Below are 16,805 nucleotides of genomic sequence, written 5' to 3' on the forward strand. Positions count from 1 at the left end.
CTCCTAATAAAGTGGTCAATCTAGAATGTTTCCACCCCTATTTAGTTTGGAATATTTAAATGATGTGATGTTCATGGCATTTAGCATTGCTAAAATGGCAGAGGAGCACTAGCAGGAGCTCCAAACAAGGCATGTTTGTAAAAACAATTTATAATGAATGTTTTACTGCAGCCTGGGGGCCTGACAGTCACATGGCTCCTCAGGTGACCTAGTTCAGCCACAGGCCTTTTCCTCCCTTACTGAAAGACAAACATGTATAGCTTGGAATACTGCCAGCAAACCATTTCAATTATGTACATGATTGATGTGTCAGGGTCAGTGGTCAATGAAAAGGGCAGGTTCTGCTTGTGATCTGTGAGATTCAGACTGGATTAGAAAAGCTAATCCATTCTTTTTTTTAATTCATTTTGTGGGCTTTGCTGGCTAGGTCAGCATCTATTGCCAATCCCTAGTTGCCCTTGAGAAGGTGGTGGTGAGCTGCCTTCTTGAACTGCTGCAGTGTATGTGATGTAGGAACAGCTACAGTGCTGTTAGAAAGGGAGCTCCAGGATTTTGACCCAGCGACTGTGAAGGAAGGGTGATATATTTCCAAGTCAGGATGGTGAGGGCTTGGAGGGGAACTTCCGGGTGGTGGTGTTCCCATATCTGCTGCCCTTGTCCTTCTAGATGGAAGGTGCTGCCTATGGAGCCTTGGTAAGTTCCTGCAATGTATCTTGTAGATGATATCACAGAACCATAGAATCTTTACAGTGCAGAAGGAGGCCATTCAGCCCATCAAATCTGCACTGGCTCTCTGAAAGAGCATTCCACCTAGTTCCACTCCCCTGCCTTATCCTTGTAACCTTGGACATTCTCTCTTTTCCAATTCCCTTTTGTATTCCTCAACTGAACCTGCCTCCACCATCCTTTCATTCATTCCAGACACCAACCACCTGCTGGGTGAAAAATATTTTCCTTACAGCACATTTACCCTTTTTGCCAATTATTCTGAATCTGTGCCCTCTAGTTTTTGATGCTCTCTTGAGTGGGAATAGTTTCTCACTATTTACCCTGTCCATACCCTTCAGGATCTTGAATACCTCTATCAAGACTCCTCTCCGACTTCTTTTCTCCAAGGAAAACAGTCCCAACCATCCCAATGTCTCCAATCTATCTTCATAGCTACAGTTCTTTATCCCTGGAATCGTTCTTGTGAATCTCCTCTGTACCCTCGCCAATGCTTTCACATCCTTCCTCATGTATGGCACCCAGAACTGGATGCAGTAGTCCAGATGAGGCCTAACTAGTGCCTTATACAAGTTCAACATGACCTCCTAACTTTTTTGGTCAACGCCCCTATTAATAAGCCTAAAATACTATATGCTTTATTATCCGCTCTTTCAACATGCCCTGCCATCTTCAATGACCTATGTACATATACACTGATGTTCCCCTGTTCCTCTACCTCCTTTAGAGTATCTTTCTTTATTTTATACTGTCTCTCCATATTCTTCCTGCCAAAATGGATCACCTCACACTTCTCTGCATTGAACTTCATCTGCCACTTGTCTGCCCAATCCACCAACATGTCTATGTCATTTTGAAGTTCAATACTATTCTCATCATAGTTGACAGTATTTCCAATCTTCGTATCATCTGCAAATTTTGAAATCATGCCTTACATGCTGCTGCCATTATGCATCAGTGATGGAGGGAGTGATTGTTGAAGGTAGTGGACGGGGTGCCAACCAAGCAGGTTGCTTTGTCCTGGATGGTGTCAAGCTTCTTGAGTGTGGTTGAAGCAGCACTCATCCAGGCAAGTGGAGAGTATTCCATCACCTTACTTGTGCCTTGTAGATGGTGGACAGGCTTTGGAGAGTCAGGAGGTGAGTTACTCATAGCCTCTGACCTGCTCTTGTAGCCACTGTATTTATATGGCTAGCCCAGTTCAGTTTCTGGTCAACGGTAACCCCCAGGATGTTGATAATGATGGTGATGCCATTGAATGTCAAGGGGACTTGGCTGGATTCTCTCTTTTTGGAAATAGTCATTGCTTGGCACTTGCGTGGCCCAAATGTTATGTGCCACTTATCAACCCAAGCCTAGCTGTTATCCAGGGCTTGCTGCTTATGCGCACGGACTGCTTCAGTATCTGAGGAGTCTCATATAGTGCCGAAGATTATGCAATCATCAGTATATGGGACCAATTTCCCCTTGGCTGTTCCACTGGGCTTTAGCTATAGACTATTAAAGGTTTGGCAGGGCAGCTTGAATAAGTATCGGGTCGCGGATACACCAGTTCCTGTCCTTAGTTGGGAAAAGCTGACTTCTTAGGGGGCACTGACAAGGGGATGGAGCTGATGACAGGATCCTCTACACTCAGCCTTCCTGCTTCCTCAGTCTTTAAGAGACCTGGAGTAGCACTGGAGGCTAGTACCGATGAGGCTTACTGGACTCAAAGAGGCGCAAGAGGTGCATGGTGAGTTGGGTGGAGGAATGGGAGAGCAATGCAGACTCATAAAGATTAGGAATTTAGGTACTTTTTTCTTTAAATCTTATGGCTATTACACAGACTTTAGCAGGACCAGCACAAGAAGGCCCAGGAAGGTGCAATCCTGATGTAAGGCCCACACTTTTCCAGGACTTAAGCTCTTCTGAAATGTGTTCAGTAACTTTATCCAAATCATCTCTCTTTTATAAGGCAGCTATATTTTCTTGAGATAAGCTGACCGTGCCAATGATGGAATTCAATACTATATCATTCTTGGCTAATATTCTCCCTCACTAACGCACTGAGGGCAAGTTCTGCATCCCAAACAGATCAGCAAACTCAGCGCTCAGTGCAGATTAAGGATTGAAGCTGGAATCACTTTGTCAACATGATTTAGTGCAACTCCAAGTAATGTCCCAAATACATCCAGCAAGGAAACATTATCCATAATATAAGTAGGTCTTCTGAGATCGCAACTGTTTTAAATGCAGTCTTGGGCTAATTTAGGTTGTTTACATCACTGTTAGAGCAATGTGCAAACAGTGTTTTGGTAAGCTGAATATATTGATACTTCTATCGGTATCGATGATGTAATGAGGTCAAGATGTTACATTTGGTGGGTTTTGCAGTCTTGTTGTCAGCTTTTCTGATTGAATGTAATTTATGAAAATAGTTTTATTGTGTTAGCAGTTATCATGCTGGGTGCAGTTTTACAACCCTTTCCAACTGGAACTTTGAGAGTCAGACATGCTGTTGTTTCTGATTGGGCACCAGATGTCAGTTCATGAGATATGATACGATTTCAATGACCTAGTAGTGTATTCAATCGAATAATATGAGCCTGACAAACTGCTGTCCTGAAATACTTCTTAACTATAGTTAAACATTTCTCAGACGTTTACCTGTAACCATTCACCTCCCTCAACGTAAATTGGTATATCATAATCTACAGACCAAAAGGATTTGTAATGTTTTTAACCTCCAGTTTTGTCCATAATATCCTCCCCCTTCCCCTATCTCTGCTGCATTTGTCAACTCTTATTGAAGTACAGCGATGACTATGCAGGAACTCACCCAGCTTGGGTTCAGAGAGTAAACCATAGATACTCCACTATCGATACGCTGTGCGCGCAAATAATTTGAAATGAGTGTTACATTGACTCCAACTGACGTATTTGACTTACTGTGGTCAACTCATTATCAGAACCACGCACAGCTTCAGATGCAGATTTTCACATACACAGGAAGCACACCATGGCGGGAGCAGTGCATTGCCTATCATTGAGAATGAAAGAATGTAGACAAAGTCCAATGTAAAACAGATTGAGAAATTATCTCCTAACTCCATGGGATCAGCTACTTATACTTTGAACAACATTTGTCAGGAAATGTCAACAAAAAGTCACTCCTTTTTAAATCTACTTCTCATTGTGACTGACATTTGTGCCACCTTACTCTAGCTCCTAATCTACTACTCCTACAAAGTACTCATTGAGTGATGTAAAGTTGAATGGTGGGTTTTACTGAATTGGGTCCCCTGGATCGAGCCTCAGAGGCCTGAAGTGGCTCTTGAATACGTGCATTAGAAAGACCAGTTTCCAACCACCTGACAACAGTGGAACAAAGCCCATATCTGAAACCTCCCCATCTGAAGGCATTGTAGAGGGTATTAGAAATGTGGGTTGTTTGTCACTCTCTGCAAGCTCTACACCTGTGCCCATTCCATGTGTGCTAATGTGCCTACTGGTAATTGGCACAGTTTCTGAGATGCTGGCCTGGGTTTTCACTGAGCTGTGTTAACACAAGAGCCCTTTAAAGATGGCAGGTGGGATCCTGATTCTGGGATTCCTAATTCCCAGGCTCCATTGTGGAGATAGGTACCTCCTACTCATCCGCAACTTTTGTTGAGTCGAGCCAGGCTTTTAAAGAGTCGTGGTTCACGACCCCTCAGAGGAGTCATGAACCCTAGCTTGCCTGAGGGGACCTTTTAAAAGGTAAGTTCAAAGGTTCCACCTCATATCCCCCTTCCACCCACCTCCTATGTCCCCTCATGCTCCCCTGCCATTCTCTGCCCTTCAACCCACCCCCTAAGTCTCCTCGTGCCCCATATGCCAAGTGCTGCCCTTCCAGCCACCCACCCATTATGTCCCCTCATGCCCCCCATGCCAGGCTCTGGCACTTCCATGTCCATTGACCCACTGCACACTTTCTACAACCAATGAACATCACAGTGTAAAGTAACTAAAAAAAAACTCTGAAAAAATGTAATCCATTGATCATTTTCTCCTATAAGAGAAAAGTGTCAATCATCCAGGGCCTTTGAAGTTTCAAAACCACAAACCACAAACACTTGAAAGCACTTACTTATATCAACAACCATTGTGAAATTGATGCAGAGATCAGAGAACCTGAGCTGTCAATCAGCGGAGCAGGTGTTCTGTTGTCCTAATAGATGTCTGGGCATTCAGCTAAGCTTCATTATGCATGCTTGGTTGAGAACCTAGATAGCAATTAGAATAACAGAACACCTGTTCCCCAGAGGATTGACAGCTCAGGCTCCTGATCTCTGCCTTAAATTTCACAATATTGGTTGGCATAAGTAAGTGGTCTCAAGTGCTTGTAGTTTGTGGTTTTTAGAACTTCAAAGGACCTCGATGATTGACACTTTTATTAGCCTGCCATCCTGACCTTTTACTTTTCATAGGAGAAAGTGATCAATGGATTCCATTTTTTCAGAGCTATTTTTTCAGACATCCCATTTTATACTGTGGTGTTCACTGGTTGTATACAGTGTATGGTGTGTGAATTGGCCTGAAAGTGCCAGAGACTGGCATAGGGAGCAAAAGGGGACATAGGGGTGAGTGAAAGGGCAGAGCTTGGCATAGAGGCATGAGGGGACATAGGGGTTAATAGAGTTGCATGAGGACTTGAGGAGCCTGAAGGGGTGGGTGGTGGGGCCAGGAATTCTTAATGGGACTCTGGCGGCTCCTCCCAGGAGGCACTGGAAAATCTGGGGGCTCTTCCAGCTGCTGATACTCCTGCCCAAGGCTGCTGGCCCCTCTATCAGCAAGGTGGTGGAAGTTGCTCTTTAACTGATTGCAACCTCTAAAATTTTGCTGCTGAGTTATATATTCCTCCTTCCCAGTAATAATAAGTCAGTCAAAGGCACATTTCTTGCCTCCAACATGGCCACTGAGGGTTCTGGAAGGAAATTATTGCAAGTTAGCAATAGTTATCAGTTGACAGTTGTTAGGATGGTTGTTAGTGTCAGTAGGCAAATGATAAATGTTCCATGTCCCCCTGCTGAATGGAGGTGTTGCTGCATGAGGTGGTTGCAAGGAGGTTGGCCCTCTTTGTCACCACACTGCATCATCCTCATAGGTCAACATTGCAGCATTTCTGGAGGATGGACTCAAAGCAGCAGCTGTGAAGCCTGAAATAAATCAGAAAACGCTGGAAAAGCTCAGCAGGTCTGACAGCATCGGTCAAGAGAGAAACAGAGTTAACATTTCGAGTCAGTATGACCCTTCTTCAGAGCTAAAGAGAAGTAGAAATGTGATGAAATTTATACTGTTCAAGGGGGTGGAGCAGGTGAAGCTGGATAGAAGGTCAGCGATAGGTGGGGGCAAAGGAGAGATTGCCAAAGATGTCATGAACTAAAGGACAAAGGGAATGTTAATGGTAGTGGTAAGGGCAAAAGAAGGTGCTGATAGTGACATAAAGATAAGAAAGCAACATGTGTTAATAGCAGAACAAGGGTCAACACTCTGTGATAGAACAACATGGAACAAGTAACAGGTGGCCCTAATAATATAAAAACAAAAAAACTGCGGATGCTGGAAATCCAAAACAAAAACAGAATTACCTGGAAAAACTCAGCAGGTCTGGCAGCATCGGTAGAGAAGTAAAGAGTTGACGTTTTGAGTCCTCATGACCCTTCGACAGAGACCCCTGTTGGGGATGGGGTGGGGGAGGGATGGTGGTTGGGTGAAAAAGGAATAGAAAAATAGGGATAAAAAGGGGGATATAAAAGGGGATAAAACAATGAATAAATGAATAAAAGTAAAAATAAATAAAAATAAGTAGATTAAAAAATGAAAATAAAATTTTAAAAAGGGATTTAAAAAGGACTGAAGATAGAGGAGACAGTTCATGATCTGAAGTTGTTGAACTCAATGTTAAGTCCAGAAGACTGTAAAGTGCCTAGTCAGAAGATGTGGTGCTGTTCCTCCAGTTTGTGTTGGGCTTCAATGGAACATTGCAGCAGGCCAAGGATAGACATGTGGGCATGAAAGCAGAGTGGTGTGTTGAAATGGCAAGTGACAGGAAGTTCTGGGTCATGCTTGTGGACAGACCGTAGGTGTTCTGCAAAGCAGTCACCCAGTCTGCATTTGGTCTTCCCAGTGTAGAGGAAACCGCATTGGGAGCAGCAAATGCAGTAGACTAAATTGAGGGAAGTGCAAGTGAAGTGTTGCTTCACCTGAAAGGAGTGTTTGGGCCCTTGGACGGTGAGGAGGGAGGAGGTAAAGGGGCAGGTGTTGCTCCTTCTGCGATTGCATGGGAAGGTAATGAGTTGTTGGGGTTGATGAGGGAGTGGACGAGAGTGTCCTGGAGTCAATGTTCTCTACGGAATGCTGACAAGGGGGATGAGGGGAAGATGTGTTTGGTGATGATATCATGTTGGAGTTGGCGAAAATGGCGGAGGATGATCCTTTGAATGAAAAGTGAGGACAAGGGGGACCCTATCATGGTTCTGGAAGAGAGGGGGAGGTATGAGGGTAGCGGCGCAGGAGATGGGTCGAACACGGTTGAGGGCCCTATCAACCAGATCGGGTGGGAAACCTTGGTTAAGGAAGAAGGAAGACAAGTCAGAAGCACCGTTTTGGAAAGTGGCATCATCGGAATAGTTGCGATGGAGGCAAAGGAACTGAGAGAATGGGACGGAGTCCTTACAGGAAGCAGGGTGTGAGGAGCTTAGTTGAGGTAGCTGTGTGAGTCTGTGGGCTTGTAAACAATATTGGTGGACAGTCTATCACCTGAAATGAAGACAGAGAGGTCAAGGAAGGGAAGGGAAGTGTCGGAGATGGACCACATGAAGGTGATGGAGGGGTGAAAATTGGGAGCAAGATTAATAAATTTTTCCAGTTCCAGACGAGAGCATGAAGTGGCACCAAAACAGTCATCGATGTACCAAGGAAAGAGTTGTGGGAGAAGCCTGAGTAGGACTGGAACAAGGAATGTTCCACATATCTCCTAAAGAGACAGGCATAACTGGGGCCCATATGGGTACCCATAGCCACACCTTTTATTTGGAGAAAGTGAGACAAGCTTAAGGAGAAATTGTTGAGTGAGAGGTCAAGTTCAGCCAGACAGAAAGTGGTGGTGGATGGGGATTGTTTGGCCTCTGTTCAAGGAAGAAGTGAAGAGTCCTCAGACCATCCTGGTGGGGGATGGAGGTATAGAGGGATTGGACGTCCATGGTGAACCGGAGGCAGTTAGGCCAGGGAATTAGCAATTGTTGATATGACATGGTCTGGAATTCTTTTATTGGTCTTCTATTTCCAAACACCTCAGATCGAGAAATTCCCATTGGGAAGTCCAGTGGTATGAGTTATAACACCTCGGGCAAAAATGAGTATTACAGCCATTGAGACAAAGGCTTACGAGAATGTGAAGTGCTGGCAGAAAAAAGCAAAAAAATGAAGAATAATAATGATGAAAAGGAAGAAATGCACTTACCTTAACTTTATTGTGTTCATGCCATATGTAATAAATGCTGGCCTGGCCAGCAGTACCCACATCCCATGAACAAATAATTTAAAAAATATATATATATACTGGATTAGTACTAGTGATCTGCCCAAGAGTAGGTCCTTTGCTCAGTTCTCCCGGCAATGCAGTCCTGCACTTTCCTCTTCATTTACTCATAGGAGCCTCCCATTTGCAGTTTTAAGGAGCAATATGACTACGGAAAAGAATACATGATGTGGTTTCCCATTGCCTTCCTCTTTTATCCTTAAAGGTCGTCTTAGTTATTTAAGATTATTTATTTATTAAAAGAAATCAAGTCGCCTTCCTGAAGGATCCTCCGACTGTAAGTAGCCATTGTCCCTCGAGGTTGTAGCTTTTCCGCCATCACAACTGAAGATGCATTAGTTCCATCATTGAAAATGGCTCAGAACCCAGGGCATGGGACCCTTACCTGGACCTGGGACAGCTCACAAAACAGCAGCAATGACCACTCCCTGAGGTCTCAAATGGCTCTGCTACCTGATATCCTGAACATCCATTTTGAAAGAGCAGGATTATGAATGGATGTCCTGCATCACTAAATCACAGGACACCCACATTCAAATTAATAATTAAATCAAATACATGTGCCCACCTTTATGAGGAGGCTAAAAACAAAAAACTGCGGATGCTGGAAATCCAAAACAAAAACAGAATTACCTGGAAAAACTCAGCAGGTCTGGCAGCATTGGCGGAGAAGAAAAGAAACTCGAAACGTCAACTCTTTTCTTCTCCGCCGATGCTGCCAGACCTGCTGAGTTTTTCCAGGTAATTCTGTTTTTGTTTTATGAGGAGGCTGTTTGTACAACAGGGTCGGCCACCAATGAGAAATTGAGTGTGGCATAAAGTGAGCCGAGATCCAACACAACACCTCTCCACATACTACTCTGATCAGCATTACTCGATTTGTGCTTGTAAATCCCAAACAAAAAATCTGAGATAGAGCATCAGTGGGCCAATGAACAAGTGTCAAAAATGTTGAGCTTGAGGCTATCCTCAACCAGAATTATCAATAAACGTCTTTCAGGTGATGCTGGACAACAACCGGGAATGGAAAAGCCTAAGGATTTTTTTGTGTATTTCCGTAGTTCTAGAAGCCCCACAACACATGTAGCTGGGAACAAATAGCTCAACATAGGCCAGTGGGAAAACCTGGAACCTTATTTGTATGTATAGCTCAGTCCCACACTGTCATACATTTATCCAGTGAGAGTCAGTTGTAGTTTATTTAATATGTATATTGTAAGAATAGCCCACATCAACATGAAATTCTCAAAACATTGCTATTAATATCTGACAACTTGATAGAGAAACTGGAAAATTTACCTTTAAGGGCATCAGATTACTGATCTAAAACTGTGGGTCTGAAAGCTGGGCCTGAAAGGCTGTTTGTTTTTCTCTAATTCCTGACAGGGGTGGAACCTTAAGATTGTTATTGGATTCCATCATTTACTAGGTGCACAATGTACTCTCAGTTCTAAGCACATTATTTATAACTCTCATTAGCTGGCAAGATCCAGACTTTTCTTTTCTTCTTCCAAAATTGGTGTATTAAAAGGGTATTTTACTTTCAAAGATAAAGCTTGCCAAATTATTTCTTCGCAGTGCTGTTTATTATTAAGTGGCGTACCATCCTGTGTATTTCGACAATGTGTAACTTCTGTTTCTTTCTTCTTCTTTCAATTCAGTAGATGGCAACCATTTCACTTTAGGTAAGTATTTTAAAATTTTCTGCTTTTCCTTTCAAGAGTTTTCCTTTTGATCGAAAACAATCCTTCGGTCCTTGTGCTTCTATCTCCATGCTGCAGGTTCTAATTTGGCTAAAAGCTACATATTAATAGATGTCTCATATTTCTTGTTAGAACAGATAATATTTACTCAATGAACTAATAACTAAAGGATCCAAATTTTACATGATATCATCATAAACTTGAAAGACTGCACAAACACTTTTCAAAGGGACAAAATCTTAAACTGGGTTGCAAAATAAGATTTTTTGTTCAAATAACCGTATGGAAATGACCATTTTAAATTTCCTCCAATAAAAAAAAACTTACATTTATATAACACCTTTCATATAAAAGCATCCCAAGATAATTCAAAAACAGAAATAGACATCAAGCCATGGAAGAAGGGATTAGGAGGACTCACCACATACCTGATTTAAAAGATGGGCTTTGTGAAACTTCATAAAGGAAAAGAGGGAAGTGAAAAAGAAAAGAAAGGATTGGAAAGGTGGTAAGTTTAGAGAGGGTGTTCCAGCGAGTGGACCGAAGACAGCTGAAGGCTGTCACTAATGGTCATCCACAAAGGACACACACAAAAGGCCAGAGTCAAAGTCCAAAGAGTGCGAAGCAAGATGGATTGAGAAGGTTTTAAAAGAGGATAGAGAATTGTAGGAGAGAGGACTACAAGACAAGGACAAGGATTTTAAATTTAATACAAAAGCAAAATACTGCAGAAAACAAAATTAAAACAGAAAATGCTGGAAATACTTTCCAAATAAGGCAGCTTTGGGAGAGAGAAAAATAAATAACATTTCAGGTCGGCAACCTTTCAGCAGAACTGAGTGGTTGAAATAGTCACTTGCTCCTTCCATCTGATCCGTCTGCCTGAATCAGGCAAGAGCCTCAATAACTTCAATCGATGGAATCATCCCAGATTTGCACTAAGTGCGGTAGCGGGTATGAAAAAAGACGTTTTACCCATTGACCGCAATGGCGGGTTTTCTCGTCGCATCATCCCCTTCCTGCCTCATTAATTATGTAGCCACAGGAAACATGCCATCTTACTGGTGGGCTGCCTCCTATTTGCCCATCACACTGTTACCTCACCGCTTCCTCACACTGATCGTCATATTTGAACTGCAGCCGCGTGCACACTTCACATTTCTTGCAACTCAGGACAGCTCCGATGAAGACATGACCCCAAAAGCCAAGAAGAGCACAACCCCCCAATTCAGTGACACACCCCGTGGCACCTTTTGGTTGCCTAGGGCCCTGCCGCGATGTCCTCTACTCCCGCTCTAGCTGCAGGAGGCCCACGAGTCTCAACACTCCCGCTTGGGAGGCGGTGGCAGAGGTGGTCAGTGCCAATGCTGCACACTAGAGGTTGGCCATCCAGTGCAGAAAACGGATGAATGATCTCATTTGTGCACCAGAGTAAGTCAATCATCACCATTCTAAACTCACACACTCACAAGGCCATCACACATTCACTGGCATCTCACTCACTGCCAGCTCAAGGGACATCATCACTCACTCTCTCACACACACCCTCACATCTCCATCTGACCTCACCTCCTCTGGAGAATGCCTCCTTAGCCCTCACCATCTTGAGGTCAGTTATACAGATCAACATGCGCCCCCCATACACACCCTGGGATACCCCCCTTCCCCAGTACAGCCCTCGTCCTGCAGCCTCTCCCTTGCCTGAGGCCACTTCTGCCTCTTCCCCAAGCAAGCACTAGCCCTGCAACCATTGAAAAGCCACCCCCACCTTATGGGTGGTCTCATAAGTAGATATCTGCCGTGAGCCCCCTAGAAATGAAGTGATGCTGCCTGTGAAGCCTGGCACTGATGACCATGAGTGCTGCCCAAAGCAAGATAGGGAAACAAACCTCGAAGTCCTGAGTGAAGTGCAGCTCATCAGGTGCACGTCGCTTAAGTACATGTCATGTGCCCGAGTGATCCAGCCTGGGGGGTGGGTGATTCCAGCGGCAGGGCTTATGTAAAAGTAAAAGGGCTTATGCTAAAGTATTGAAATTAGGTTCCCGACGTGCAATGGCAGGAAATGTGGCCTGTCACAGACGGGTGGAGCGGACGATCGCAAGCTGGTGTCACAATGATGTAAAACCGATTTTTGGCCTTCTCACTGTATTGTCCGGTCACGCCCACCATGACACCCGTCGCCAACAGGGTCCAGAAAATTCCGCTCAATATCCCTGACGCCATCTTGAACCAGAGGAGAGTGGACAATAAGGTTTTTAGTGGCCCTTATTGGCCCCTTAATTGTCGACGGGCACTGCCGATCCCCATGCACGCCCGCCATCCTCAATATTCCTCACGTGCGCGATGACATCTGGACACACACACAACATCATTTCACATAATTTCACATGTGTTCAGTTCAGGCGCACGCCCACCCAATCAACTTAAAATTCTGGCCCATACTCCATACGGGTCTTTCCCCCATGTACTATAATACATTTGGTTAACAAATATCTATCAGTCTCAGAGTTAAAATGAACAATTGCCCCAGCATCAGTTGTTATTTTTTGGAAAAGAGTTCCAAATTACTACCACCCTTTAGGTGTAGAAGTGTTTCCCAATTTCACCCCTGAAAGGCCTGGCTTTAACATTTAGGCTATGCCACCTAGTCCTAGACTCCCCAATGTGCAGAAGTAGTTTTTTTCTATCTACCCTATTTATTCCTTTTCATCTTTAATCAAATTATCACTTAACCTTCTAAATTCCAGGGAATACAAGTTGTTCCTTGTAATTTAAGCCCTGCAGTCCAGGGGCTGGACTTTATGAGCCACCTTGTCCCCCACCTTCCCACCCGACGATAGATTCAGTGGGGAGCCCTCCCACGATAAAGCTGGCTGCCCTGCAGCCACTTAACGCTGGGAGCAGCTGGCTGTAGTCCCAGCAGCGCCAGGTTTGAGCGGTGGTCACTGCTGGGACTACAGGCAGTCCCAAAGAAGAGGAGGCAATGGAGACTGGACTGAAGGTAAGCTCACAGTAGTGCTGGGGCAGAAGGCTGTCAGAGAGGTGAGGTGCTTGGTTTGATAAATGGGGGGCAGGATATGGGGTATGCCTCTGATGGGCACAGGGGACTCCCAAAGGGAGTTCCCCCCACCCGCTCTAGCTGTCAGGCCATCCGCTTGGCCTGGGCCTTCTCTTGTTGCAGATAAAATAGTGGCGGGGATAAAATGAGACACTTAAGTGCCACTTAATAGCTTCAATAGGCCCAAGAGTAGGTGGGCCACCCAACGCTTCCGCCGTCCCTCTGTAAAACTGACGACAGGTCAGGGGTGGGTAGATAGGTGGCAGGCAGGTCACGCAATGCATTTTACGATTCAACCCTGCCTTCATACCCACTGGCAGAGGAGGGAAAAATCCAGTCCCAGGTATAATTCTGGTAATGCAGCAGAACCTCTAAGTCCAAGATATCCTTCCAAAGGTGTGGTACTCAGAACTGATTGCAATGCTCCAGGTGTGGCCTAACTTGGTCTTGTATAGCTGAAGCATGACTTCTACTCCCTTGTATTATAACCCTCTAGATAGAAAGACTAGTATTCCAATAAAGGTGCAAGTGAATAAAGAGAGAGGCCACTATGGTGGTTTGGATAACATAAGTGATAGAAATTATTGCCAGGTGAGGAGACTTTGTGAAGGCAAAGGAATTGGCATTGGTGGCCCTGTTTTGATCAGAACCAGAGTGTGACTGAAGTCATCCATATTGAAGTTGAGGTTGCTGCTTTGGGGTGCCAGCAATGGGTGTCATGGTTGGCATGACAAAGAATATCAGTCTGCTGAACCAAACCCATACTTCCCTGCCTGCTAAATTTGGAATGTGTTCTGCTCCCTTTTGAATGCTTCAAGTGAATCGCCTTTCATTGCCCCGAGGTAGCAATCTATGCCACAAGTTAACATTTGCAACATGTAACTTCTTTAGTTTGTACAGTCATTTCCCCCTGCTAACTGTATCCTATTATTATTCTTATTTTTACCATCTTCCTTGGATTGAGAGTCAGGTTTGTGATTTTCCATTAAAAAATAGAGAAACACTAATATTGAGACAGTAGTTGCAAATTTCAAACCTTTAAGATCAAGAATCCAGAAAAACCACAGAAATAATTACTGGAGCACCTGTCTCGTGGAATTCTATTCCATTGAAGTTCGCTTGGAAAGAAGAAAGGAACAGGATTTTAGTGGTTTGGAGGTGCATCTATAGCAACCCCGCTTGTGTTACCGGAAATTACGGTAGGAGTGGCTGATCCAGGTCTAGACCAGGTAACCCCTGTAAAACAGCCCGACTGTCCCATAGTTCCCTTACAAATAGAGATTTCCCCAAAAAGTAGAAAAATAATTTTGACTCCTTGCCTCCCACCCTCTACCTTTGGGAACCCAATACCCAACCTGTTCTTGGATCTCCAGACCGGCTCCACTTCAGCAGTTTTGACGAGGCATAAACCTGTTCTGCTGCCATGCTGACTGAGCAGCAAGGAGCAGGAGCTTCTGACTTAAAGAGCCCCGGTTCCCCATCCCATGGTTTGTGTTGGATTCAAGTTCCAGCCTGTAAGGCAAAGCAGGAAACTCTTACATATCCAGTTTCAGGCCAAATTTGCAGCCATTCCAGAAGATTCCTTGCAGGCCTCTGGTAGGAATCCATTCAAATGGTCAAGCAATCTTGGGACTCAAATCCATTAGAAAGTTCACTTTGTCTACTGATTCAATGGTAATCTGAGCCAGACCCCTGCAATGGGGTTGTGATCAATATCTCTGAGTCAACTTGAAGTAAAATGAATGCATGTCTTTGAAGGTAGCAACTGCTTGTGCTCTAAATACTCCATTCTATCACCATACCATGTTGGAGTAGGAATTGCTGACCACCACAAAAAAATCTAGGATCTCTAGGCCTGCTGGAGTTTTTATGATCATGACAGGAATAGGCCAATACCATAAATCAAGACAGTGCCTGTAACAGTACCTGGGCATCTTGGATTTCGCTAAAAAGGTGTGGAGAAAAATATGTGATTGAAAGCCACATGGGTTCAAAGCTGACAGGTCTGACTAAAAAGGAAGAGACAATGTGCAATCGACCTACTTTATGAGCCAGTCCATTTCATTGTTATCATCTGGAGCATTCCATGCCATCACCATAGCCTGCAAAGCCCCTGTGAACCCACTTATTCTGTTCCATTGAACTGGTGTTGACCCCTTGCTGCTGCCAAGCTTGGTTAAGGTCAGGAAATAGATACAGCAGCTGATGCAAAACATCCGTCCAACCATTTCCCCCACTGGACCTCCCATGACCCACCATCCCAAAGGAAATTCAGGGTCTTTTGCCTTTAAATGAGAGTTCTAATAAATGTATTTATTATGTATCTGTAGGTGACACGCTGGCCGTTATATTTGGGACCTTGTTTGGATGTACTGTTTTGGCCTTTGTAATTTATCTGTTGAAGCAAAGGAAAAGACAAAGGTGAGAATGATGAGAACACTTTTTATCTACTTCAGAAATAAGTTGAGACCTGTAACAACAATATAACAGATCATTATCAAATAATATATTAACTCATTTGGAAAGTTTTACTTTTCTTAATACAGAGCGGTATAATTGTACCAAACAATCTGCTTAAAACTAAATACAGCATTTTTAAAAATGTGTACGTTTGAAGCAATAAAGAAAGAAAAACATGACGCACCAAAGGCTCATATTTATGTTGAGTGGGAAAGCACTGCATTGTCAGGCTAAGCTACTAGTCAAGTTTATTATCTGAAATAAATTCACACAGGAACAGGAGTAAGTCACTCGAGCCTATTTCGGGGAGCATTCTTAGACTTGAACACAATTTTCTGAACCTGTCTTGAATTCCAGTTGATTTTTAGAACCTTTGGGCTGAATTAGGAAAATAGTGTGGCAGTGGCATAAATTGATGTCATTAAGATCTTTAAGGCCTCAGTTAAGGATGATTTGTTGTGCTTTCCAGCATGGGAGTGCACACCTCCCTTCCTTCAGCTGGCTGGGGTGGGCAGGCATTAGAGGAAGAGGCTCTTTCCAAGAGGGAGCCACAAATATCAAAGAACACCCCCAAGGCCCCAGTGATCCAAGTGGAGCATTTTCTCAGTGCCTACCCCTACCAGTGGTGCTGCAAAAGCAATAGATGTGTGTGGGTGGCACTACCACCATGCTTAATAGGATAGGTTTCAAACAGATCTAGCATCTCAAAATTGAGCATCCAAAAGGCACTGTGGGCCATCAGCAGCAACAGAATTGTACTCAAACATAATCTGTAATCTCATGGCAGGGCATATGCCCCACTCTACCATTACCATCAAGCCAGGGATTAACCCTGGTTTAATGAAGAGTGCAGGAGGGCATGCCAGGAGCAGCACCAGGCATACCTAAAAATGAGGTGTGAACCTAGTGAAGCTTCATCACAGGAATACCTGCATGCCAAACAGCATAAGCAGCAAGCAATAGTGATTCTGCAATCAACAGATTAGATCTAAGCTCTCCAGTGCTGCCACATCCAGTCATGAACGGTGGTGTACAATTAAACAACTCATTGGAGGAGGAGGCTCCACAGTGATGGAGGAGCCCAGCACATCAGTACAAAGGATAAGGCTGAAGTATTTGCCACAATCTTCAGCCAGAACTGCCAAATTGATGATCCATATCAGTCTCCTGTGGAGGTGCCCAGCATTACAAATGGCAGTCGTCAGTCAATTCAGTTCACTCCACGTAATATCAAGAAATGGCTGAAGGCAATGGATACTGCAAAGGCTATGGGCCCTGACAATATTCCAGCAATAGC

At 44.1% G+C, this 16,805-nt stretch overlaps 1 protein-coding gene across 2 annotated transcripts in view; it reads left to right on the forward strand.

Moving 5' to 3' along the window:
• Window positions 1-16,805, forward strand: part of ca9 (carbonic anhydrase IX) — a 132,568-nt gene that overhangs the window by 105,942 nt on the left and 9,821 nt on the right. The window contains exons 10-11 of one of the 2 annotated variants that reach the window (XM_041195565.1): window positions 9,949-9,972; window positions 15,379-15,469. In XM_041195565.1, the coding sequence (XP_041051499.1) occupies window positions 9,949-9,972; window positions 15,379-15,469 (115 nt within the window). The remainder of the gene's footprint in view (window positions 1-9,948; window positions 9,973-15,378; window positions 15,470-16,805) is intronic. The other variant, XM_041195574.1, reaches the window with a different exon arrangement.

The sequence above is a fragment of the Carcharodon carcharias genome, chromosome 1 (genome assembly GCF_017639515.1).
Source record: "Carcharodon carcharias isolate sCarCar2 chromosome 1, sCarCar2.pri, whole genome shotgun sequence".
Taxonomy (NCBI): Eukaryota; Metazoa; Chordata; class Chondrichthyes; order Lamniformes; family Lamnidae; genus Carcharodon; species Carcharodon carcharias.